The 27318-nt window shown below is 39.0% G+C and overlaps 2 protein-coding genes across 2 annotated transcripts; both read left to right on the top strand.

Annotated features, from left to right (window-relative positions):
* The first annotated feature begins 2018 nt into the window (after positions 1-2018).
* LOC113165225 lies at positions 2019-12424 on the top strand. Its single transcript, XM_026364597.1, is given in 20 exon segments — positions 2019-2128; positions 2210-2504; positions 2602-2688; positions 2831-3100; positions 3298-3501; positions 3595-3870; positions 4114-4341; positions 4437-4560; positions 4760-5655; positions 7822-7837; positions 8123-8396; positions 8547-8841; positions 8947-9033; positions 9225-9494; positions 9730-9933; positions 10027-10296; positions 10948-11175; positions 11264-11387; positions 11510-11829; positions 11831-12424. Coding segments are annotated over 20 exon segments (5172 nt in total).
* Positions 12425-22833: 10409 nt separating this feature from the next.
* On the top strand, positions 22834-27041 carry LOC113174246 (extracellular calcium-sensing receptor-like). Its single transcript, XM_026378062.1, has 9 exons — positions 22834-22973; positions 23124-23418; positions 23524-23610; positions 23803-24072; positions 24308-24511; positions 24605-24874; positions 25566-25793; positions 25882-26005; positions 26128-27041. The coding sequence occupies exons 1-9, from the start codon at positions 22864-22866 to the stop codon at positions 27039-27041; spliced, it is 2502 nt and encodes an 833-aa protein (XP_026233847.1). The 5' UTR covers positions 22834-22863.
* Positions 27042-27318: the final 277 nt, after the last annotated feature.

A 27318-nucleotide genomic window follows, 5' to 3' on the forward strand; every position in this document is an offset into this window, starting at 1 on the left:
AAATAGCAGTCACCTTTTTTATGCCTACATTTATTAGTGACCTACCCTTAATCTGTTCAGTGTAGAAGTTTAGTAACATGCATTTAACTTCAAAAACCATTTTTATTGCAAAACAAATGTAAACAACAGTGTAAACTGTAAGCAATAAAGACATGTTTGTGTGGATTCTTTATTTTTGCATGGTCACATTCTTTCTTGAGATTTGCCTAAATCTTCACTCGACAACAATTCAAAGATGAAATCATGCCACCATTAACTGTTGTCTATTATCTATTGTAAATGTTTCAACAAGTTGCCTACAAAGAAGTTCCTTTTGAAAAAAGAGAATTGGTATCATGCAGCAACTGATGCAGCTTATGTTTTTTAAAATGATTCATATTTTAAAAAAATCACATGCAGTACTTTGAGGAAATTGTGTATTCCAATATGACTTAAATGGAAATGCAAGTGTATATTTCAAAAAGCTAAAACATTTATATCATCTAAATGTATCATCTGCATACAATGGAATTTTTGTGACCTTTACGTTCAGAGTCTGACATTATATGGCATTGTGAACTAGAGCTTCTGCAATTGTTCCATTTACATGATCTAACAGTAATGGAAAGATTAATTTCTTTTTCTTTTAGCTGGTCTGCTCAGCACAACACCAGAAGGTTTAAGTTAACAAGCTTTCTCCTGATTAATTGTGCTTCTCTCCTTGAGGAAACCACTTATATTTATGCAATTTGCTCTTCTGCTGTCCTGTAAACAAATACAATAGTTTTCCGCTGGGTAGTTTGTGACATGTTGTTTCTCCTGTACACTCTTCACAGTGGCCACCCCCTACTTGGGTTCCCCAAGTGGGAACGTATGTCACCTGGACTTTCTCCTGCTGTGTGCTGCATGTGTGAATGCACAACTCTGCACATGTTTGGACCCGATCCTTTGGAGATAGTCCAGAGTGCTATACTAGCAATACTAATATTACTAGCTATACTTTTACTTCACATAACTAAAATTGAAATCACCCCAACATCATAAACTATTGTCCCCTAAAACAGCCAAAATGGCTGGTGTACAGGATCCACAGCGGTAGTGCGAAGTAACAGTGCAAACAAGAACAGAGCTAGCACGAGTCACATTTGCAGTATGCAAAGAGGTAATTTACAGTTTTGGCTCTTTTTTTATTTTTTTGACAGTGACTAAACAGTACTTAAGTATGTTTAAGTCTAATATAAAATCCTTTTTTTGTATCTTATTCAGTCGGCAAGGATGAAGATTTGTTTTCCAGCATAACAATGACCCAAAGCATACAGCTAGAGGTACAGAGAAATGGTTGTGCGATGTCTAGATGTGCAAGCCTAATCGAGACCTGTCCACACAGACTTCATGCTGTGATTGCAACCAAAGGCGCATCTACTCAATACTGACCTGAAGGGGGTGAATATTAATGCATTTTTATTTTATATTAAGAGTAATATAAGAGTTTCACCTTTGTAATAACATAATGGGTGCTATTTGTGTCTACGACTACCTTTGGAGAAACATTGATATTCATTTTTAATTTTACTTGTTTTCTAAAAATACATTCTTCAGTCAATTAATTCCACATGGCTGAATTTGATTTTCATTTTTTTTATAGATTTGAGTAAAAAGTCTTTTCTCATTTGTTTACACAAATACACATAAAGAAGAAGATAAATTACAAAATATTCAATATGATTTAGTACCAGGAACACTGCTGATGTGAAATATGACTTAATTATTTTGAATTGTGTATTATGCCCGTCCCCCACAGTTGCCGACGCCAGTGTGGGTGGTGTGAATAATTAAACAATGACGAAAAGAGATGACATAGCTCTGTGCCTAAAATTATGTATCAGTGCATGAAGATTAGAGACAGGTGTGAGGAAGAGAGGGCTGTAATGAGGGCCTTGTGTGTTCATCTGAGTTTGATTTCGTTTTTGTTTTTCTTCACTGAATTTTTCTGCTTTTCTCCACTGTGCAAATTATCGAGAAAGTTTCATCTGAATGGGATGCACAAGACTGGCGATGTAGTTCTTGGTGGGCTGTTTGAAATTCACTATAGCTCTGTTTTCCCTGAGCTGATGTTCATCTCCGAGCCACATCAACCAAGCTGCCATGGGTAAGTCTCAAACGCCTAATATATTCTAATAATAATATATATATATATATAAATATATATTATATATAATTTTTGTGTTAGCTTTGACCCTCTAGGGTTCAGACATGCTATGACCATGGCCTTTGCTATTGATGAGATCAACAACAACTCCAGCCTACTACCTAATGTGACTCTGGGATACAGTCTTTATGACAACTGTGCTACACTTGGTATTGGGTTCAGTGCTGCATTGTCATTGGCCAATAGTCAAGAGGAGCAGTCTCTGCTTCAGCAGAGCTGTTTAGGGACTCCTCCAGTCCTGGGGATTGTGGGTGATCCTTTCTCAACATTTTCTATTGCCATTTCCAATGTTCTAGGCTTGTTCAAACTGCCTATTGTAAGTTTCCTGTCCTAAATTGTCCTTAGCATTCTGTATTTCACTTAATCATCAATTAGACTTTCAGTGTCTTTACAAACAGTGTGTTTCATGGTAGGTGAGCTATTTTGCCACATGTTCCTGCCTGAGTGACCGGCAAAGGTTTCCATCTTTCTTCAGAACAATCCCAAGTGATGCTTTCCAGGTAAATCGCCGGAAAACTTTTGGTGTGCATAAAATCTGTTTTCTTTGTATATCAGCAATTAAACTATGTAATTGAAATAAGCTTCATGGAAATAATCACGTGCAATTCCATCATTCTAATTCTTCACTCTGTATTCGTTTAGGTGCGTGCTATGATTCAGATTTTGAAACGCTTTGGTTGGACTTGGGTAGGTCTGCTTGTCAGTGATGATGATTATGGACTGCATGCTGCCCGTTCCTTTCAATCAGACCTTAGTCCATCTGGTGGAGGTTGCCTGGCCTACTTGGAGATTCTGCCTTGGGGAAATGATCCAAATAAATACAAGAGGATTGTAGATGTGATGACAAAATCTACAGCTCGTGTAGTCATTGTCTTTGCACCACAGACACACGTGATTCAACTCATGGAAGAGGTTGGACATTGGTGGTGGTAGTGGGGATTCAGTGATATTTATTCATCCATAGCATGACTCCTCAAAAGCAGTTAGATAAAATTTGTATATTTATACTGTATGTATGATTGTGTGTATATTTGAGTTGTACATTTACATGTACCTTGTATATATGCTATTTATGCTTTATATCAATTATGATGTATAATTTAACATAGGTAGTGAATAAGAATGTGACAGACCTGCAGTGGATTGCCAGTGAAGCTTGGACATTAGCTGCTGTGCTCCAGATCCCCCACCTCATGCCATACCTGGGTGGCACATTAGGCATTGCCATTCGTCGAGGAGAAATAGCGGGGCTGAGAAACTTCATTTTACAAATACGTCCTGACCTGCACTACAACAACACCTATGGAAATAGTGTGGTGAGGATTCCATCCTTGAATTATGATCTGCTATATGCATGAATGATATATTGTTGTTTGTGTTAAAACCTTGTTTTAAATACATTTCAGGTTAGGCAGGTTTGGGAATATACATTTCACTGTAAATTTGCACCACCTCCGTCAGGTTGGGTGGAAGCTGGTGGGACAATATGCACTGGACAGGAAGATCTAGAGAATGTGGAGACTGAGTTTCTGGATGTTTCTAACCTCAGGCCTGAATATAATATTTACAAGGCTGTGTATGCTCTGGCATATGCTCTTGATGACATGCTGAACTGTGTACCAGGGAGAGGTCCTTTTAGTGAACACAGCTGTGCTACTTTAGATAGACTGGAGCCATGGCAGGTGTGATATCAGTTTACATTCAATCTCTTTTTATATATTTAAAAAATAGTTGCTATAACTTGTAGAAATAGTGAAATAAAAGTAAATATCACTGGTTGCTAAACACCCTATGTTTTTTATGTGAGGATGGTATCATAAATTTTAAAAATTGAATTTTTCATGTTTTCCACTTAAAAACTCAAATGACTTGAAGAACGATGTAGACTATACACTTTTTATTGTACATATCTCTCCTATTTGTAGCTGATGCATTACTTGGAAAAAGTCAATTTTACCACTCCCTTTGGTGATCAAGTATCATTTGATGAGAATGGTGATGCCTTACCAATCTATGATATTATGAACTGGGTGTGGCTCCCTGATGGAAGAACTAAAGTTCAGAATGTGGGGCTTGTCAAGAAGTCGCCTTTCAAAGATGAAGAACTCATACTTGATGAAGACAAAATCTTCTGGAACTTTGATTCCAAACAGGTTACTTGTCCTTATTCTTGTCTTTCCTTCAGTACTATGTAAAATAATAGCAGAGAGTTCAGTAAAACAATAATATCTGTATTCTTGTTCTTTAGCCACCAAAGTCAGTGTGCAGTGAGAGCTGTCCTCCAGGTACCCGCATTGCCAGAAAAAAGGGGCAGCCTGTCTGCTGTTTTGACTGCATCCCTTGTTCTGAGGGAAAGATCAGTAATGAAACTGGTCAGTGTTCCTAAATATTTTATTATGCATATTATAATTTTTACCATTCAGTATTAGTTTTTATGCAGGAGTGTGTCCTGTTGTGAATATCTAGGAAAGCATATTCCCTCTTCCTCAGAAACCCAGGTTATGTCTGTGCAAATCAACAACAGTATTCACAGATGGAGGGATTATTATAAAATTATCCTTTGTTTGACAGATTTCATGGAGTGCATCAGTTGTCCAGAGGATTACTGGTCCAGCCCACAGCGTGACCAGTGTGTTCCTAAAGAAGAAGAGTTCCTCTCCTACTATGAACCTCTGGGTATTTGTTTGACATCTGCTTCATTGTTGGGCACATTTATCTGTGCTGTTGTTCTGGGCATCTTCATCTATCATCGCAGCACACCTATGGTGCGTGCTAATAATTCAGAACTAAGTTTCCTGATCTTGGTGTCACTTAAGCTGTGTTTTCTGTGTTCTTTGCTGTTTATTGGACGACCCAGACTGTGGACATGCCAGCTGAGACATGCAGCATTTGGGATCAGCTTTGTGCTCTGTGTCTCATGTATCCTGGTAAAAACCATGGTAGTTTTAGCTGTTTTCAAGGCCTCAAAGCCAGGAGGTGGAGCCACTCTCAAGTGGTTTGGTGCTGTGCAGCAGAGAGAAACAGTTTTTGCTCTTACTTGCATTCAGGCAGCAATATGTTCATCTTGGATTCTGTCTGCGTCTCCAGTGCCTCATAAAAACACACAGTACCACAATGACAAAATTGTTTATGAGTGTATAGTTGGATCCACAATTGGTTTTGCTGTGTTACTGGGTTACATTGGCTTGTTAGCTATGCTCAGTTTCCTGTTAGCATTTCTGGCAAGAAATCTTCCAGACAACTTCAATGAGGCCAAACTCATCACTTTCAGCATGTTGATCTTCTGTGCTGTGTGGGTGGCTTTTATTCCTGCTTATGTCAACTCCCCAGGTAAATATGCAGATGCAGTGGAGGTATTTGCCATCCTGGCATCAAGCTTTGGCCTCTTGGTGGCACTATTTGGGCCTAAATGTTACATAATCCTGCTGAGACCAGAGAGAAACACAAAAAAGGCAGTCATGGGACGAGCTACAACAGATAAATAACCTATTCCTTTTTTCCTGATCGCATTCTTTGAGATTTGGGAGGCTTTTAAAAGGCTTTCTTAGTGTCTGATGAAATGCCCTAAATCCTAAAAAAAGTTCTTTGTTTGTTTTTTTTATGAACAAGTGCTTCTAAATATTATATTATTGTATTGACTTTAAGCACAAATAACAACCTTACTTAAGTTTTGGTTTACTTTTCAGTTATTTACAGACTTTTAATGCAGATATTAAAGGGACAACATTTTTATTTTCCTGGAGGTAGAAAATCCTGTAAATTTTATGAATTCACTTAATTCTTGCATGTTTTGAGTATTAGTATATAAGAAGGCCAACCAGTAGCTTACACTTTTCACACAATTAGTGCTGAAAAACAAAAGCAAAAAAAAAGCCTGGTTTTCAGGTGAGATACTGTGTGGTGAGGCTTGGGCAAAGCAAACTATAGAGCCTACATAGGAAAACTGAGGTAAAATAGCTAACTTGAAGTAAAGCTGTAGTTAGTGTAGACCTTCCTTGGTTGTGACATCAATTGCCAATATCAGTTTTATTTATTAGTCATGTTTAAAAAAAATCTTTATAATTACTGGCAGCAACTGGATCTTAAGACTAAAGAGCATAATCTTTACCTGGCACACACGTAATGATTTTCTCTGTCAGTTGTCGAAACTTATTGACCAATAATGGAAGAACCCAGCCCAACTAGTCATCGCCACCAAATCACATTAATAACCAGCTCTGCCATCGGCCTTTAGTTAACATTGAGCATTAGCTTTGTTACCCTTCAGACATGCTATGACCATGGCCTTTGCTATTAATGTAATGTAATGTAGAGTAAAAAAACACAATAAATACATGTGTAGCAGGGGTACAGGAAGTTTTCCATTCTCTTCAATGAGACTGATTAGTTGCAATTATAGTATGAAATTTAAATAAACAATATCATTTCTACAAATTGCTACAATTGAAGTCAGGTGCATAAATACATTTAAAATAATGTACAGTGCTACTGTGTTCACTAATTATATTTACACTTAACAATCAAGTTACACAATTACTACAGTCCTACAGTACCTGCATGTATGCTACATTCATACATGCAGCTGTAAAAAGTGTCTCCCAGCACTCTCTCAAGAGAATGTTACAAATACCAGAACGCAAATTCAGTTAGAAATATGTAAATTACCCAGAAAGTGTAATTCTAATAAAATCCATAAACCCAGGTGATATAGTTATATAGAGTTTTAGTTTTGTGTGGGTAGCATTTGTTCCTGCTTATGTCCACTGACCAGGTAAATATGCAAGGTATTTGCCATTTTGGCCTCAGGTTTTGGATCCAAATGTTACATAATCCTGCTGAGACCGGAGAGAAACACAAAGAAAGCAATCGTGGGTAAAGGAACCACAAAAATGTTTTAAAAAAGTGCATACCTGTCATTTGATTCTACTTTCACTGAGGATTGATCTACCATTGACTTGCAGAAGATATTAGTGACCTTCATTTTCATGGAACCAAACTAGGGTCATATATTTTGTCAATTTGAAAGACAAAATTTCTAATTCAAATTTTTCTGTTTTATATTTCTTTGACATACAGATGGAATATCTGACCTGTACCATCTAACATATGATTATTGTCAAATCAGCTGAGATCAGTAAGTAGTAAGGGTATTTCTAAGCAATGCGTTTATTTCAAATTTTCTCGAGCAAATATGTTTCTTGGAGCAAGGTTGTTTGGCTAACTGGAGTGAAATCCTGATAATATCATACTGTAGGTACAATACACCATACCCCAGCTACAGGAGTTGCTGTGGTGTGAGAAGAATGCCATAGATTTACATTTACATTTACATTTAGTCATTTAGCAGACGCTTTTATCAAAAGTAACTTACAAGTGAAGAACAAAGGAAGCAAACAAAATCTCAAATCAAAGTGCAAAGGAAGAGTTTGGCAGCTCATTCCACCATCGTGGAATCACTGAGATGAAGAGTTTTTCTTTGGAGTCTGCGTTCGGTACCACCAGACGTCCTTCACTGGTCGAGCACAGTGGATGAGAGGGGATGTAGACCCGAATGATTGGATTGACATAAGATGGAGCTGTAGAGTTGACCACTCTGTAGGCAAGAGACAGAGCTTTGAACTTGATCCTTGCAGCCCCGGGAAGATGATGGTAAGCTCTGAAGAGCGGTGTGACATGAGACCATGTGTAGAATATGGTTGCAGTATAATCCATGTATTTAAGCATTAAAAAAGGCAGTATAGGCGTAATATTTTTTTTAATAATTTACTATACTGTGTTTTATACATTAACATATATACATTGATATATTTATTATGCACCACACCACACCACACCCCATGCCCTAAAAGGGGTGTTGAGAAAGTGTGAACAATGACTGAAATTTTCCAAAGGTTACCTCACATATAAAATCCATGAACCTTTGCTGAAGAATAGAAACATGTGAAGGGAGGTTGGTCGTTATGGGGAATTGTCTTGGTATATATTTGCTTCTCCGTGTCTACCTTAACTGGTGGTTTGCCACTCCCTCCTTTTTACCCTCTGTTTCAACCTCTCTTCCCTCTACTTGTAACTTACGGAGGAAGTTTCATCTTAATGAAATGCATAAGCCTGGTGATGTGGTTCTAGGTGGGCTGTTTGAGGTCCACTTCACGTCTGTTTACCCTGAGTGGACATTAACATCAGAGCCTCAACAGCCTACCTGCAATGGGTAGGTGTACTGCAGGAAACCATTTTAATTGTGCTGTAATAATAGTAGTAACTGCAATTATTAACATGGGTTTAACTTTGAGTGAACACATGTCCCTTTCTCTGTGACGTATTGCTTTTTGATTGTTAACACTGATATTCTGTGCATTAGCTTTGATACTTTAGGCTTCAGGGATGCTATGACCATGGCCTTTGCTATTGATGAGATCAACAAGAACTCCACCCTGCTACCTAATCTGACTCTTGGATACAGTCTTTATGACAACTGTGGTGCACTTATTATTGGACTCAGTGGTGCACTGTCATTAGCAAGTGGTCAGGAGGAGCAGTTTATGCTTCAGGAGAACTGTATAGGATCACCTCCAGTCCTGGGGATTGTGGGTGATTCATATTCAACATTTTCTATTGCCATCTCCCACATATTAGGTTTATACAAAATGCCTACTGTGAGTTTCTTAGTAAATTCTTAATTTTATATGCTGCATTTGAAAAAAAAATATTTAAAAGTGATAGTGTTTTTTGGTTGGAAAAACTAGTAACTTTCTTTATAGGTGAGTTACTTTGCAACATGTTCCTGTCTCACTGATCGACAACGGTTTCCATCCTTCTTTAGAACGATCCCGAGTGATGCTTTTCAGGTGAGACACTTAGCAAGTAGATTTATCAATTATTTAACAAGTTATTAACTGTTAGTTTATTGTGGGATGTGGATCAACAATTCATTTGTATAATTATTGTAATTGCAGTTAACTGAAATGACAGTGATTGCAGTAAACTTCAACTGCACTGACAAGTTCACTAATGATTTCAAACCAATACATTCACCTAGGTGCATGCTATGATTCAGATTCTAAAACACTTTGGCTGGACTTGGGTTGGACTGGTTGTCACTGATGATGATTATGGACTCCATGTTGCCCAGTCCTTTCAATCTGCCTTGGTTCAGTCTGGTGAAGGCTGTTTGGCTTACCTTGAGGTGCTGCCCTGGGACCGTGACCCAAATGAAATAAGGAGGGTTGTACATTTGATTAAGACTTCAACAGCTCGTGTGGTCATGGTGTTTCTTCATGAGATTCATATGATTGAACTAATGGAAGAGGTCAGAATTCAAACGAAGTAGAAATTAGAAATCTATTATCTTGAAATGATTAAATGACATGATTAGATGATTTGGTTTTTTAAAAGCACAATTCACTAGCCAAATTAGTAGAAGTTTTAAACAAACAAGTTAGTCTAAAACAGCAAATTCCCATCGCAGCTAAAATGTTTGATGATCTTTCAGAATATTTTTAATAAAACTCTGCAAAATGTATTTACCATGGTGCAAAATACAGGTGGTGCGACAGGATGTGACAGGTCGGCAGTGGATTGGAAGTGAAGCCTGGACATCAGCTGCTGTGCTCCAGACCCCCCACCTAATGCCGTACCTGGGTGGCACACTGGGCATTGCCATCCATCGAGGGGAAATACCAGGACTCAAGGATTTTCTATTGCAGATACGTCCTGACCAAAATGACTACAAGAATGAAAATAATATGGTAAAAATCTCATTTTACAGTGTGATTAGAAAAGTATCATAATAAATAATGCCTTGTAAAAACTGTTAATGATGACATTTTATAAAATTTTAGGTGAAACAATTTTGGGAACATACATTTCAGTGTAGATTCAATCCAGCAGGTTTGTTGGACGATGGAGGAACATTATGCACTGGAAAGGAAGATATTAACACTGTGGAGACAGAGTTTTTAGATGTTTCTAACCTCAGGCCTGAGTATAATGTTTACAAAGCTGTGTATGCTCTGGCATATGCCCTCGATGACATGCTGCACTGTGTACCAGGGAGAGGTCCTTTCAGTGGGAACAGGTGCGCCACTTTGCAACAATTGGAGCCATGGCAGGTGTGATATCACTTTACTATAAAGTACTTACTGTATGTAATTTTATTAATATACAATAATAGACTTCAAAATACCCTCTTCTCCAAAAGTATTATAAATACTTAAATAACACCCCAAAACAAACAACAACTGAAAGATGCTGCAGCGAAAGCCTGGAAAAGCATCACAAAGAAATCATTTAAAGATGTCAACGAGTCACAGGCTTCATGCAGTTATTGCAAGCAAATAGTGTTGCAACTAAATATTAAATCGTATTAATCTTATTAACTTTAATCTATTTTAAGTCTACATGTTCCAATACTTTTGCTCACATAAGAGGTGGGTGGGATGTAACAAAAAGTGTTATCTTCTAAGTTGTGTATCAGATCCAGATGTAAACACTTGGAAAAAAAGCTAAAATGTTGATATCAAACTCAAATGTTTTCAGTCTACAGCTAAAATAAAGGAATTGACCTTACCTTTCCAATACTTTAGAGGGGAGTGTAAATTAGTACATGTGCTTTAAAAAAGATTTTGTGAAATTAGAACAACAAAATGCATTTCTATTTTCAATTCTTGATGTGAGTGTGAGAAATGGCATTAAACAAGTTAGATGTTTTCAGGTGGTCCGAGCAATTAGGTCACTTGAAATTTTCTGTCATCTGTTTTCAGCTTGTACATTATTTAAACAAAGTCAACTTCACCACATCATTCGGTGATCAAGTATCATTTGATGAGAACGGTGATGTCTTGCCAATTTATGATATCATGAACTGGTGGTGGCTCCCTGATGGAAGTACTCAAGTTCAGAATGTGGGTGAGGTTAAGAGGTCGGCTTCCAAAGGTGACGAACTTACACTTGATGAAGACAAAATCTTCTGGAACTTTGAATTCAACAAGGTTATTTCTGCTTGTTCAGAAATGTCTTCTTTTTTGAGAACTGATTGTGGCAAAGTGTAGTAAAATAACTTTACTTTTCTCTCTACAGCCCCCACGGTCAGTGTGCAGTGAGAACTGTCCTCCAGGGACCCGTATGGCCAGAAAAAAGGGGCAGCCTGTCTGCTGTTTTGACTGTGTCCTTTGTTCTGAGGGAAAGATCAGCAATAAGACGGGTTGGTGTTCATGTTCTGTTCATTTTACATTAGTGTTCTTGTTTTGTTAATTTACCTTTTAAGATATTACAGTATATACTGTGTAGTAACAATTCATCCTACCGGCTATCTTTTCTTGTCAGACTCCACTGAGTGCATCGCTTGTCCAGAGGATTTTTGGTCCAGTCCTCAGCGTGACCACTGTGTTCCGAAGGAAACTGAGTTCCTCTCCTACTATGAACCTCTGGGTATCTGCTTGACAACAACCTCATTGCTGGGCACATTTGTTTGTGCTGTTGTTCTGGGCATTTTCACGTACCATCGTAGTACACCCATGGTACGTGCCAACAATTCAGAACTGAGTTTTCTTATATTGGTTTCACTTAAATTGTGCTTTCTCTGTTCACTACTGTTTATCGGTCAACCCAAACTGTGGACGTGCCAGCTGAGACATGCAGCATTTGGGCATCAGCTTTGTTCTTTGTGTCTCATGTATTCTGGTGAAAACCATGGTAGTTCTAGCTGTTTTCAAGGCCTCAAAGCCAGGAGGTGGAGCCAATCTGAAGTGGTTTGGTGCTGTGCAGCAGAGAGGGACAGTGATGCTTCTTACTTCTGTTCAGGGGGCAATATGCGCTGCATGGATTGTCTCTGCCTCACCAGCTCCTCATAAAAACACTCAATACCACAATGAGAAAATTGTATATGAGTGTGTAGTTGGCTCCACGATTGGTTTTGCAGTGTTATTGGGTTACATTGGCTTATTGGCCATTATCAGTTTCATGTTAGCCTTTCTAGCAAGAAATCTTCCAGACAACTTCAATGAGGCCAAACTCATCACTTTCAGCATGTTGATCTTCTGTGCTGTGTGGGTGGCATTTGTTCCTGCTTATGTCAACTCCCCAGGTAAATATGCAGATGCAGTGGAGGTATTTGCCATTCTGGCATCAGGTTTTGGCCTTTTGTTGGCACTGTTTGGACCAAAATGTTACATAATCCTGCTGAGACCAGAGAGGAACACAAAGAAAGCTATTATGGGTCGAGGCACCATAAAGTCATAGATAGAAAGATAGATAGATAGATTTAGTTTACCCATATTAGGAACAACTAAGCATGTGGCTACTATATAGTTGACTAGTCCACTAATTGAAGCAAGCTAGCACAGGTGGCACTATAATTGAGGCAAACACAACTCTAACCTGCAAAATATGCAAATATGTTCTTAAATATAACACAGGCTGAAAACCCTGCAAACTCCAAGACCGAGACCACTACACAGCAGAAGTCAATTTACAACTTCTGCAAATGGCCTGGTTTGACAGAAAAGAAGCTACAACAATTAACTAACTTGCTTGTGCATTTTATTGTGAAAGACACCACCTACCTTTGGTAGCAGTGTATGCAGGTTTTATAGAAATTTATTATTGTTTTTCAACCTGGCTACAATGTGCTATCTTATGCCACACTGTGGAGTACAAATGCATGTGGCTGTTTAACATCTTCTATAAAAACACTGCTAAAGAATTGAAGGATTGAGTGTGTCACTAAACGCTGACCTGTGGACATTGTCCACAATCAAGGCATTCATTAAAGTAAATGCTCTTTACAGCACCAATGCCTGGGAGCTGAAGGAAACAGTTGCTCAGTAGTAGGGCATACTTGTGTTGTTGAGCATGTATTACAATGCAAGTAACATGAACATGGCCATGGAACTATGTAAAATGTTTCCAAAGACCTGGAATGGAACAGGCACATGTTACACCTATCCTATACCATATACCTATAAAGGTATAGGTGTAAGGTATAAGCCTTTACCTATAAAGGCGGATTTAATCTTACCTGAATAATGGGGAGATGTAAGTCATTTTCATTTTGTGACAAGATTCAGCAAGAACAGCTAGACAAATAAAGATGCAGACAAATAAACTCCAAACTGACTGCCCAGCCAGATGGAATTCCATTGGCATGATGTTCAAGGGGCTGTTTGAGCACATAGTAGCTGTACAGTCTGTCCTCAATGAATGTCCCCCTTTTCAAAAACACGGTCCAAGGCCAACTGGCAACATGATTCCAATTGGAATATACGGATCTCTTGGAAACTATTCTGATTGTGGCCTGCATGCTAGATCCCCGCTTTAAACATCTCCAGTTCATCTCAGAGAACATGAGATGGGCTGCTCAGAGACACTTGAAATGGCTGCATGCATTGATAATGCTCATTAATTAATACATTTTTTTTTATCCCTGATGTGGCAGTGGATGTCCAAACTGAGGGAGATGTTGACAACGAAGCTGAAAAAAGTAACACTGGAGAGAGACTTTGTGTAGCTTTTGAGGCAGCTATCAAAGTGAGAAGACAAAAGTTCAGTACGCCATAATAGCAAAAAAAATTCACATGCACATTCCCATAATGGAAAAACCTGCTGTTGTGGTAGTCCTGCAAAAAACACTGATGTGCCCCATTGGCTGAGTTAGCCAAAAGCTACTTGGATGTATCAGCAACCAGCACTCCAAGCGATTAAGTTTTCATCCCACACATGTTGATCTTTGTTTATGCAAACTCAAATCATAAGGCAAACTTTTACTGAGCAGGACTGTGATAGCCAGTAGGCTGACAGGCATTCGGTGAGTTTCTTTATTTGTTTTAGCATGTTGTACTGTGCCAGAATACAGTACAACAGTGTTTTTGTTAGGATTTAAATGACAGTTACATCAGTGTTGTTTTTGCTCTAGACATAGTTTACTTTGTGCAACTGCTTACATTACATGTGAGAAGTTTGTATATTATGTTGAAGTTAGACTATATATGCTACTGTTAACTTACTGTGAAAAATGGCCTTTGTATACTGATAAAGATTTGTGTACCAGCTGAATGTCTTACAGTGTGTTAATCTCTCCAAATTTCTCCAACTCAGGTACGTTAACATGAGTAATATTCAGCTTGTTCAGTGTGTGGAGTGCAGGATGTTTAGACCGTCTTCTTCCGTCATTAGCGATAATTTTACCTGTGACAGGTGTGTGTTAGTTATCACTCTGACGGAGAAGATAACAGCATTAGAGGAGCGCATCCAGACTTTAGAGAGGGTTAGAGAGAGTGAGAGTAGTGTTATTTCTGTAGCGGACAGTCTGGGTGCCGCGGGCGGAGATAGCCAGTCCCCGCGTTAGAGCCCTCACAGCGGGGCGAGTGGGTGGCGACTCGGCGGCATACTCACGCAGCCAAAGCTAAGGCTAAAGCTAAAGCTAGCCCACCGGAGCACACCACCCCGCACTTCACGTGTCCAACAGGTGTTTAAATTAGCGAAGGCGATGTCCGAAGTGGTAATCTGCTCTGGCCCCCTCCCAATGAGACGAGGCGACATAACCTACAGCAGGTTATGGTCGTCCAGGTGGTGCTCCGAAAACAATGTGGGCTTCATAGATAATTGGAGTATCTTTGAGGGCAAACCTGGCCTGACGGTGTCCATCCCACTCGGGAAGGTGCTGCTCTCATTTCTTGCAGTATAGCACATAGTCTGAGAACAGGCCTAGTTAGTCGCTGACTTCCCAGAGCCCAGGCCAGGGAGCAGATAAACAGGCTAAACCAACCGTCTGCTAGCTGCACAGAGTCGTCACTCAGGGTTCAACATATTGAGACTGTGTCTGTTCCTCGAGCTAAACAAAAAGTCAAACAGCACAGAGGATCACCGGTTCCCCTCTCCTTCCTCTAGAAGAACTTCACAGTTCCCGCTGCCTCAAAAAAGCTCAAACCATTCTCAGGGACACTACACACCCTGGACACTCTCTCTTTGAACTGTTGCCATCAGGGAGAAGGTTCAGGTCCATCAAAACTAGGACTGCCAGATTTAAGAAAAGCTTTTATCCAGTAGCAATAATTACATTAAACACTGTAAAGAACGGACTATAGAAACTAGAACTGTAACTGTGACAGTATACTCACTTGTGGGAGTGAGAGCTGGTCCGGAGCACAATGTGATGTGATCTTCTTTGATTACTTGAAGGGTTGTTTGTGTCTTATTTTGTCTTTTGACTGTCTCTGATTATTTATTCTGTTTTTTTTTATTCCTTTTCATTCTATATATATATATATGGCACAGACTGGTTGGCACCTTACTCTCGTTGTACGATGTTGCAATGACAATAAAGTTAATCTTTATCTTTATCTTTATCTTTATCTTATCTTTATAATCAAAACCCGTAGCTCCTATAGGAAATCCAAAATAATCCAACAGATAATCCAACGAAAAACACCGGCATTCAACAAAACACAAACCGGGTAAAAAATATCACAATCCATACTCCAAAGCAATAATCCATGTGGCAGAATCCTCAGCCATGGAGTACTTTAAGTCCTCCACACTAGTTTGTCAAAAGTAGTGTCTGGGTCTTGCTTCTAATTCAACAAACGATCTGACAACAGGTCTGTGGAACACTGCAGGTAAAAAGCCCTCCGGTGCACAACAGGTGCAATCAATCGGTTTAACAAATGTCAAGCTGCTGCATGAACACCATTCCACCCGGAAACGAGACCTTCAAAATAAGAGGTAGTCGATTGCCATCAAGCCTTTCAGTTCAAGTGATAAATGAATAACAATAAGTTGTGACAAAGGCAGCTAAAAAGTATTATAGTATTGTTCTTAAAAATTTATCAGAGTGAGAGTTGTGTATTTTAGTTGATCTTTGTTAAGATAATTAGTTGCAGAGTGAGCGCTCTTTCCACTCTCTGTTCAATAGAACAGCTTTGACGTATTTTCTCCGTCAGTAAATTAAGCTAGTTTAGTTTCCACAGTAAAACCAACTGGTTCATGTTTATGCTGAGTGTGATTTATACGTTTGTGCCTTGGAAAACATTTGTCTTTGTAAGTATTAACATGTTTATTGTCATTAGAAGTTTGTTAGTTGTTACCTGTTACATCTGATAAATCACATGTGCGTGTTATTGTTATTAGCTTCATTCAAGTCAAGCTAGCGTGTGCGAGTGTAACATACCAAATGTGTAACGATGTGTATTATTTGTTAATTTAGTTTCTTTCAGTTACATAAAGAAAAGATAGGAGTTTGTCCTCCAACTGTAGCCATCTCGCTTTGTTCCCTCAGAAACTCTGTTTAGTCTTCTTTACTTAGCCATCTTGTTGCTGCCTCCACTTCCGCACCATTGATTCGTTAATGTTAAACGTTTATTCCCGTGTTCTACTGCGTGACTGACTCAATATTGATCCATATATAAGGCGCACCGGATTATAAGGCGCACTGTCGGCTTTTGAGAAAATTGAAGACTTTTAGCTGCGCCTTATAGTGAGGAAAATACGATACTCTGTTTAACAGAAACCTGGATTAAACAGGATGAGTATGTAGCTTTAAATGAAGCAACTCCTCCTGGATACAGCTACATTCACCAGCCTCGTCTGACTGGTAGAGGAGGAGGTGTCGAGTTATTTACAATGATAATCTGACTATCGTACAAAAGCATGTACACAAATTTGAAGCTTTTGAATGTCTTTATAGTAACATAACAAGTATAGATACAAATATAAAGTCTGCTCAGCCGATCCTGCTAATTATCATTTACAGACCCCCAGGGCCCTACTCTGAATTTCTTTGTGAATTTGCAGATTTCCTTTCTAAACTAGTTGTTTCTGTAGACAAAGCGTTAATTGCTAGAGATTTTAATATTCACTTTGAGAATCCAGAAGACCCTCTGAGAACAGCATTTATGTCCATATTGGACTCACTAGGAGTAGATCAGTGTGTAGTAGGACCCACTCATAAAGCAGCTCACACTTTAGATTTAATAATATCCTTAGGTTTAAGTATAAGAAATTTACTTACGCTCCCACTGTCTGAAGTTATCTCAGACCAATATCTTGTTTCAACTACAGTGTGTCATATTAATAATGTATACTCAGTGCCGCGCTATCGCATTAAACATACATTTACATCAACTACCGGCCAGAGCTTTATTAGTAATCTTCCAGAGTTATCAACTTTGATTGGATCACCGTCTGACCCTACAGAACTAGACCAAGCGACTGAATATCTCGAGTCGTCATTACGTTATACCTTAGATAATGTAGCTCCAGTTAAAAGAAAAGTCATTAGAGATAAGAAACTCGCTCCCTGGTATAACGATGACACGCGCGCCTTAAAACAGACTACTCGAAAGTTAGAACGTAAATGGTGCCAAACTAAATTGTTAGTATTCCAGATAGCATGGAAGGAGAGCATCCTGAATTATAAAAAAGCTCTTAGTGCAGCTAGATCAACGTATCTCTCCACTCACAAACAAACAACAAAAATAACCCTAGATCTTTATTTAATACAGTAGCCAAATTAACTAGAAAGAAGACCACTGCAGATATCTCCGCAACAACGTTTTGCAGTAGTGAGGACTTCATGAACCTTTTCAATTACAAAATTTGTAAATATAAGGCATAAAATTCAAGCTTTAAAACCAGACAATTTAGTTGACCCAGATGATGCGCTAACCACAGCAGATCAGTACCTAGAATACTTCACTCCTCTTGAAGAGAATGAACTAATTTCACTCATCTCTTCTGCAAAATCTTTAACCTGTACATTAGACCCTATACCGACAGATAGTGCCAGAAATAATAGAACCCCTGCTGACAATCATAAATTCCTCACTCAGCTGTGGGTATGTCCCAAAGTGTTTTAAATTAGCAGTTATTAAACCGCTAATCAAGAAACCTGATCTCGACCCCTGTCAGCTGTCCAATTACAGGCCATTATCAAACCTCCCCTTTATCTCAAAGATTCTTGAAAAGATAGTAGCTGGGCAGCTATCCTCGTATCTTCATAGAAATAACATACACAAACTCTATCGGTCAGGATTTAGGCCCCATCACAGCACAGAGACGCCACTTGTTAAAGTAGTAAATGACCACCTATTGGCCTCTGATAAGGGTAGCGTCACTATGCTTGTGCTACTCGACCTCAGTGCAGCTTTTGACACCATTGACCATAGTATTCTCCTTCACAGACTAGAAAATGTTGTTGGAATTGAGGGAACGGCCTTCTCTTGGCTTAGGTCCTATTTGTATGTAGATCTAAATAGCGATTATTCAACATGCTCTCCAGTGGAGTTTGGTGTTCCACAGGGTTCAGTTTTAGGCTCACTGCTTTTTTCCCTCTACATACTTCCACTGGGCAACATAAGCCGTAAGCATGGTATTAACTTTCACTGTTATGCTGACGACACACAGTTACATGTTTTCATCAAAACCAGATGAGATCAAACAGCTTAATAAAGTTGAGCAATGTGTAAAGGATACACGAGACTGGATGCTAATTAACTTCCTTCTGCTTAATCCTGATAAGACAGAAGTACTAGTTATAGGATCATCTGCAGCTAGAAGCAAGATTTTAGATCACACCGTAACTCTAGATGGCCTTTCTGTTACATCTAGTGCAACAGTAAAAGACCTTGGTGTGATTCTAGATTCCAGCCTTTCATTTGAAGCTCATGTAGATAATATCACCAGTACAGTTTTCTTTCACCTCAGAAATATTGCCAAGATAAGGAATATTTTGTCACTAAAGGATGCAGAAAAATTAGTCCATGCTTTCATCACCTCTAGGTTGGACTACTGTAATGCCTTACTGTCTGGTTGTTCAACCAGCTGCATAAACAAGCTTCAGTTAGTTCAGAATGCAGCAGCGAGAGTCCTCACTACAACCAGAAGATATGAGCACATCACCCCTATCTTATCTACACTTCATTGGCTCTCCGTGAAATATTGCATCGATTTCAAAATACTACTTTTGACATTTAAAGCATTAAATGGTCTTGCGCCGCAGTATCTGCTAGTGTCTTGATCCACCACGCCTACTTCGTTCAAAGGATGCTGGCTGCCTGTCAGTACCTTGTATCATGAAAACTAGAGCTGGGGGCAGAGCTTTTTCTTACAAAGCCCCAAAGTTATGGAATAGCCTTCCAAATAGCCTTCGGGACTCAGACACAGTCTCAGTATTTAAGTCTAGGCTGAAAACCTATGTATTTAGTCAAGCATTTTTGTAAATAGATTTGGGAAGGACTCATGGACGTAGAGCATTATGGTGAACTGGTATGTTTAGATGCTGTCTTCCCCACTCTCACTGATCACTCAGGTTTGTGATGGTGAAGTGATCGGTTGCTCTACATCCCAGTGAGCCCTCATGTGTCTCTGTGTTTCCTTCTGGCCCACCCTTTTAGTTAGGCTGTCATAGTTAGTTCTGCCGGAGTCCCTGGTGCACTATTCTAAATATACATTCACCTCAAACTTTATATGACTGTTAATACAACTAACTGCCATCTCTCCTCCTCTTTCTCTCCCTCTCTCTTTTCCCTTTTCCCTCGTCTCTCTGTTGAGCTACACGTCATTCCACCCTTTGGCCTCTGGACCTGTCTGACTCGTCCTGATGCCCAACTTCTGGCTGGAGATCTTGTCACCTGGATCCACCGTTTGCCCAATGGGATGCGTGTGGAGACTGGAGTTGGTCACACGCTACTATGAAGTCGGTCTTGGCCTTGTTGGACGTCGGAAGCCATTTCTAGGAGGTCTTGACTCAATACTTGATAGTCCAGGAATGGAACAAGTCTGCCTGCAATTAACTAACTGGACTCCACATTAACTTAAAGTCATTAACTGTTATACTGGACTGCCTGCTGCCTACACAGCATGTAATCACCCATATGAGGATGGGTTCCCTTTGAATCTGGTTCCTTGTGTGTAAAGCTGCTTTGTGACAATGTCATTTGTAAAAAGCGCCCTACACATAAAACTGAATTGTATTGAATTGAATTGAATCTCGCAAGTATGCAAATACAGGTATTTCTCTGTTGCATAATACTCCTGTCTCCTGTGTTGTTTGTTTTTATAATGTCATTAGCAAATAGCCAGCGTCAACAGAAATATCTGAAGTCAAGCAAACCCTAGTGGCTAAAGATTATCCTTTTAAGAATTAATTGGTGTTTAATCCAGACAAATCTGACACGTTAAGGGAGATGATTATACTGTATATCAACATAAGGCAAAAATTTAGGACATAACTTGGATGATTCTGTACAGCATAGGCCAAGAAGCAAATCCTTTAAACACCTTTATTGATATCAAGTCAAATGTTTTCTGGATTTGAGATAAACCACAAGGTATCATCTGCAAACAATGTTACTTTTTGACCTTATGGGTTTCAAGTCTCATTCTATCAATATGATTGTGGTTTCTATATTCTGCAATAGGTACATTTGTAAACAGTAATGAAAAGATGGGAGAACACTGGTGGGTTCGTCTGTTCTTGAGGAATGCTGTTTACATTTTTAAATATTTTATATTATTTGAGAGAAATGTCTACAATCAGAATTATGTGTGATGTCTAATACCAGAGGGAGTGAATACAGTGAATCAAGACAAAATAAGAAAGTCCTGCCCACAACCTGTGCCCTGATAGGTGAGGCAAATGATCAAACAATAACTGAAACCATGGGAAGAGGATGACATATGCTGTATATAAAACAAAGAAACCTTGTTTGAAGAACACAAAAGTGTGAAAGACGGAGAGCAGTTATGAAGGGTTTTTCTGGCACTTATTTGAGCATCTGTGTCTACTGCATCTTGTTTATCTGCACCTCCTCCTGTTTATTCTCAGACTCACCCTCTCATTTCTTGTCTTGTAAACTACAGAGAAAGTTTCATTTTAATGAAATGCATCGGCCTGGTGATGTAATTTTAGGTGGGCCGTTTGAAGTACACTACACTTCTGTCTTCCCTGATCGGACATTTACATTAGAGCCACAACAGCCCATCTGCAAGGGGTGAGTTTGTCAAACTGCAGCTCACTGCAGGGAAATATTGATGCTGTTTGCCTGAGGTTTTGTGGTAATAAAGAAAATGCAACTGAGCTGAAATGACAAATTAGGCTTTTCTGTAGTTCAAATCTGTTTAGTGTGACGTAAATGGTAGGTGGCCAAACTGTGCTTTCAAAGTAGCATCTGAATAGTTTCATTTTACTTTGATTATGTTACTATGGGTACTGCAAAATCCATAACTATCGTACCCTTTTGGCAGACTCCATGGAGATTGGTCATCTTATGCTATGGATATGCCAGCTGAGACATGCAGCATTTGGGATCAGCTTAGTGCTCTGTGTCTCATGTATCCTGGAAAAAACTATGGTAGTTCTAGCTGTGTTCAAGGCCTCAAAGCCAGGAGGTGAGGCCACTCTCAAGTGGTTTGGTGCTGTGCAGCAGAGAGGGACAGTGATGCTTCTTACTTCTGTTCAAGCTGCAGTATGTACATTTTTGCTTGTCTCTGCCTCACCAGCTCCTCATAAAAACACACAGTACCACAATAATGAAATAGTTTATGTGTGTGTAGTTGGCTCCACAGTGGTTTTTGCAGTGTTATTGGGTTACATTGGTTTATTGGCCATTTTCTGTGCTGTGTGGGTGGCATTTGTTCCTGCTTATGTCAACTCCCCAGGAAAATATGCAGATTCAGTGGAGGTATTTGCCATCCTAGCCTCAAGTTTTGGCCTCTTGGTGGCACTTTTTGGGCCTAAATGTTACATAATCCAGCTGAGACCAGAGAGAAACACAAAAAAGGCAGTCATGGGACGAGCTACAACAGATAAATAACCTATTCCTTTTTTACTGATCACATTTGAAACACTTAAAAACTTATTGACCAATAATGGAAGAACCCAGCCCAACTAGTTATTGCCACCAAATCACATTAATAACCAGCTCTGCCATCGGTTTTATAGTTAACATTGAGCATTAGCTTTGTTACTCTTCAGACATGCTATGGCCATGGCCTTTGCTATTATTAAGAGCAACAAAACTCCAAGCTTCTACCTAGTGTGACTCAATGGAAAGATCTGAAGAGCGGTGTGACATGAGATCATGTGTAGAATATGGTTGCAGTATAATCCATGTATTTAAGCATTACAAAAGACAGTGTCCAGCCACAGTGTGTCAAATTACATTGACAAAATTACATTAGGTGAAGTTTAAAACCAAGATAATGAAAATAGAAGTGAGGAAAAAGTCAAGACAAAAACAGTGGATGTCCAAACAATGCAATATTATGTATTTTATTACAATCCAAATATGCACTAAACATATTGAAAGAAAGAAATCATTTTTATTAATAATATATTTTTTAAATAATTTACTATACTGTGTTTTGTACATTAACATATATACATTGATATATTTATTATGCACCACACCACACCACACCCCATGCCCTAAAAGGGGTGTTGAGAAAGTGTGAACAATGACAGAAATTTCCCAAAGGTTGCCTCGCATATAAAATCCATGAACCTTTGCTGAAGAATAGAAACGTGTGAAGGGAGGTTGGTCGTTATGGGGAATTGTCTTGGTATATATTTGTTTCTCCGTGTCTATCTTAACTGGTGGTTTGCCACTCCCTCCTTTTTACCCTCTGTTTCATCCTCTCTTCCCTTTACTTGTAACTTACGGAGGAAGTTTCATCTTAATGAAATGCATAAGCCTGGTGATGTGGTTCTAGGTGGGCTGTTTGAAGTCCACTTCACGTCTGTTTACCCTGAGTGGACATTAACATCAGAGCCTCAACAGCCTACCTGCAATGGGTAGGTGTACTGCAGCAAACTGTTTTTAATTGTGCTGTAATAATAGTAGTAACTGCAATTATTAACATGGGTTTAATTTTGAGTGAACACATGTCCCTTTCTCTGTGACATATTGCATTTGATTGTTAACACTGATATTCTGTGCATTAGCTTTGATACTTTAGGCTTCAGGGATGCTATGACCATGGCCTTTGCAGTTGATGAGATCAACAAGAACTCCACCCTGCTACCTAATCTGACTCTTGGATACAGTCTTTATGACAACTGTGGTGCACTTATTATTGGACTCAGTGGTGCACTGTCATTAGCAAGTGGTCAGGAGGATCAGTTTATGCTTCAGGAGAACTGTATAGGATCACCTCCAGTCCTGGGGATTGTGGGTGATTCATATTCAACATTTTCTATTGCCATCTCCCACATGTTAGGTTTATACAAAATGCCTACTGTGAGTTTCTTAGTAAATTCTTAATTTTATATGGTGCATTTGAAAAAAAAATATTTAAAAGTGATAGTGTTTTTTGGTTGGAAAAACTAGTAACTTTCTTTATAGGTGAGTTACTTTGCAACATGTTCCTGTCTCACTGATCGACAACGGTTTCCATCCTTCTTTAGAACGATCCCGAGTGATGCTTTTCAGGTGAGACACTTAGCAAGTAGATTTATCAATTATTTAACAAGTTATTAACTGTTAGTTTATTGTGGGATGTGGATCAACAATTCAATTTGTATAATTATTGTAATTGCAGTTAACTGAAATGACAGTGATTGCAGTAAACTTCAACTGCACTGACATGTTCACTAATGATTTCAAACCAATACATTCACCTAGGTGCATGCTATGATTCAGATTCTAAAACACTTTGGCTGGACTTGGGTTGGACTGGTTGTCACTGATGATGATTACGGACTCAATGTTGCCCAGTCCTTTCAATCTGCCTTGGTTCAGTCTGGTGAAGGCTGTTTGGCTTACCTTGAGGTGCTGCCCTGGGACCGTGACCCAAATGAAATAAGGAGGGTTGTACATTTGATTAAGACTTCCACAGCTCGTGTGGTCATGGTGTTTCTTCATAAGATACATATGATTGAACTAATGGAAGAGGTCAGAATTCAAACGAAGTAGAAATTAGAAATCTATTATCTTGAAATGATTAAATGACATGATTAGATGATTTGGTTTTTTAAAAGCACAATTCACTAACCAAATTCGTAGAAGTTTTAAACAAACAAGTTAGTCTAAAACAGCAAATTCCCATCGCAGCTAAAATGTTTGATGATCTTTCAGAATATTTTTATTAGAACTCTGCAAAATGTATTTACCATGGTGCAAAATACAGGTGGTGCGACAGGATGTGACAGGTCGGCAGTGGATTGGAAGTGAAGCCTGGACATCGAATGCTGTGCTCCAGACCCCCCACCTAATGCCCTACCTGGGTGGCACACTGGGCATTGCCATCCGTCGAGGGGAAATACCAGGACTCAAGGATTTTCTATTGCAGATACGTCCTGACCAAAATGACTACAAGAATGAAAATAATATGGTAAAAATCAAATTTTACAGTGTGATTAGAAAAGTATCATAATAAATAATGCCTTGTAAAAACTGTTAATGATGACATTTTATAAAATTTTAGGTGAAACAATTTTGGGAACATACATTTCAGTGTAGATTCAATCCAGCAGGTTTGTTGGACGATGGAGGAACATTATGCACTGGAAAGGAAGATATTAACACTGTGGAAACAGAGTTTTTAGATGTTTCTAACCTCAGGCCTGAGTATAATGTTTACAAAGCTGTGTATGCTCTGGCATATGCCCTCGATGATCTGCTGCACTGTGTACCAGGGAGAGGTCCTTTCAGTGGGAATAGGTGCGCCACTTTGCAACAATTGGAGCCATGGCAGGTGTGATATCACTTCACATTCACTGGTTTAGTTTTCAAAACATCTGCAACACTATAAAGTCCTTACTGTATGTAATTTTATTAATATACAATAATTAATTAAAAATTCAATATATACTCTCCTCCAAAAGTTTTATAAATACTTAAATAACACCTCAAAACAAACAACAACTGAAAGATGCTGCAGCGAAAGCCTGGAAAAGCATCACAAAGAAATCATTTAAAGATGTCAACGAGTCACAGGCTTCATGCAGTTATTGCAAGCAAATAGTTTTCCAACTAAATATTAAATCTTATTAATCTTATTAACTTTAATCTATTTTAAGTCTACACGTTCCAATACTTTTGCTCACATAAGAGGTGGGTGGGATCTAACAAAAAGTGTTATCTTCTAAGTTGTGTATCAGATCCAGATGTAAACACTTGGGAAAAAAAGCTAAAATGTTGATATCAAACTCAAATGTTTTCAGTCTACAGCTAAAATAAAGGAATTGACCTTACCTTTCCAATACTTAGAGGGGAGTGTAAATTAGTACATGTGCTTTAAAAAAGATTTTGTGAAATTAGAACAACAAAATGCATTTCTATTTTCAATTCTTGATGTGAGTGTGAGAAATGGCATTAAACAAGTTAGATGTTTTCAGGTGGTCTGAGCATTAGGTCACTTGAAATTTTCTGTCATCGGTTTTCAGCTTGTACATTATTTAAACAAAGTCAACTTCACCACATCATTCGGTGATGAAGTATCATTTGATGAGAACGGTGATGTCTTGCCAATTTATGATATCATGAACTGGTGGTGGCTCCCTGATGGAAGTACTCAAGTTCAGAATGTGGGTGAGGTTAAGAGGTCGGCTTCCAAAGGTGACGAACTGACACTTGATGAAGACAAAATCTTCTGGAACTTTGAATTCAACAAGGTTATTTCTGCTTGTTCAGAAATGTCTTCTTTTTTGACAACTAATTGTAGCAAAGTGTAGTAAAATAACTTTACTTTTCTCTCTACAGCCCCCACGGTCAGTTTGCAGCGAGAACTGTCCTCCAGGGACCCGTATGGCCAGAAAAAAGGGGCAGCCTGTCTGCTGTTTTGACTGTGTCCTTTGTTCTGAGGGAAAGATCAGCAATAAGACGGGTTGGTGTTCATGTTCTGTTCATTTTACATTTGTGTTCTTGTTTTGTTAATTTACCTTTTAAGATATTACAGTATATCCTGTGTAGTAACAATTCATCCTACCGGCTATCTTTTCTTGTCAGACTCCACTGAGTGCATCGCTTGTCCAGAGGATTTTTGGTCCAGTCCTCAGCGTGACCACTGTGTTCCTAAGGAAACTGAGTTCCTCTCCTACTATGAACCTCTGGGTATCTGCTTGACAACAACCTCATTGCTGGGCACATTTATTTGTGCTGTTGTTCTGGGCATTTTCACGTACCATCGTAGTACACCCATGGTACGTGCCAACAATTCAGAACTGAGTTTTCTTATATTGGTGTCACTTAAATTGTGCTTTCTCTGCTCACTACTGTTTATCGGTCAACCCAGACTGTGGACGTGCCAGCTGAGACATGTAGCATTTGGCATCAGCTTTGTTCTTTGTGTCTCATGTATTCTGGTGAAAACCATGGTAGTTCTAGCTGTGTTCAAGGCCTCAAAGCCAGGAGGTGGAGCCAATCTGAAGTGGTTTGGTGCTGTGCAGCAGAGAGGGACAGTGATGCTTCTTACTTCTGTTCAGGGGGCAATATGCACTGCATGGATTGTCTCTGCCTCACCAGCTCCTCATAAAAACACTCAATACCACAATGAGAAAATTGTATATGAGTGTGTAGTTGGCTCCACGATTGGTTTTGCAGTGTTATTGGGTTACATTGGCTTATTGGCCATTATCAGTTTCATGTTAGCATTTCTAGCGAGAAATCTTCCAGACAACTTCAATGAGGCCAAACTAGTCACTTTCAGCATGTTGATCTTCTGTGCTGTGTGGGTGGCATTTGTTCCTGCTTATGTCAACTCCCCAGGTAAATATGCAGATGCAGTGGAGGTATTTGCCATTCTGGCATCAGGTTTTGGCCTTTTGTTGGCACTGTTTGGACCAAAATGTTACATAATCCTGCTGAGACCAGAGAGGAACACAAAGAAAGCTATTATGGGTCGAGGCACCACAAAGTCATAGATAGAAAGATAGATAGATTGATTTAGTTTACCCATATTAGGAAAAACTAAGCATGTGGCTACTAGTTAGTTGACTAACTGTCCACTAATTAAAAGTGGCACTATAATTAACACAAACAGGTCATACAAGTCAAACAGTCATTTTCATTTTGTGGCAAGGTTCAGCAGGAAGAGCTAGACAAATAAAGATACAGACAAATAAACTCCAAACTGACTGCCCAGCCAGATGGAATTCCATTGGCATGATGGTCAAGCGGCTGTTTGAGCACATAGTAGCT

The sequence above is a fragment of the Anabas testudineus genome, chromosome 13 (genome assembly GCF_900324465.2).
Source record: "Anabas testudineus chromosome 13, fAnaTes1.2, whole genome shotgun sequence".
In the NCBI taxonomy this organism is placed as follows: domain Eukaryota; kingdom Metazoa; phylum Chordata; class Actinopteri; order Anabantiformes; family Anabantidae; genus Anabas; species Anabas testudineus.

Coding starts and splice junctions, on each gene's coding strand:
- LOC113174246 (XM_026378062.1), top strand. CDS start 22,864: ATGCATAAGCCTGGTGATGTGGTTCTAGGTGGGCTGTTTGAAGTCCAC. Junction 23,611..23,802: donor TCCCGAGTGATGCTTTTCAG/GTGAGACACTTA, acceptor ACATTCACCTAG/GTGCATGCTATGATTCAGAT. Junction 24,073..24,307: donor TGATTGAACTAATGGAAGAG/GTCAGAATTCAA, acceptor TGCAAAATACAG/GTGGTGCGACAGGATGTGAC.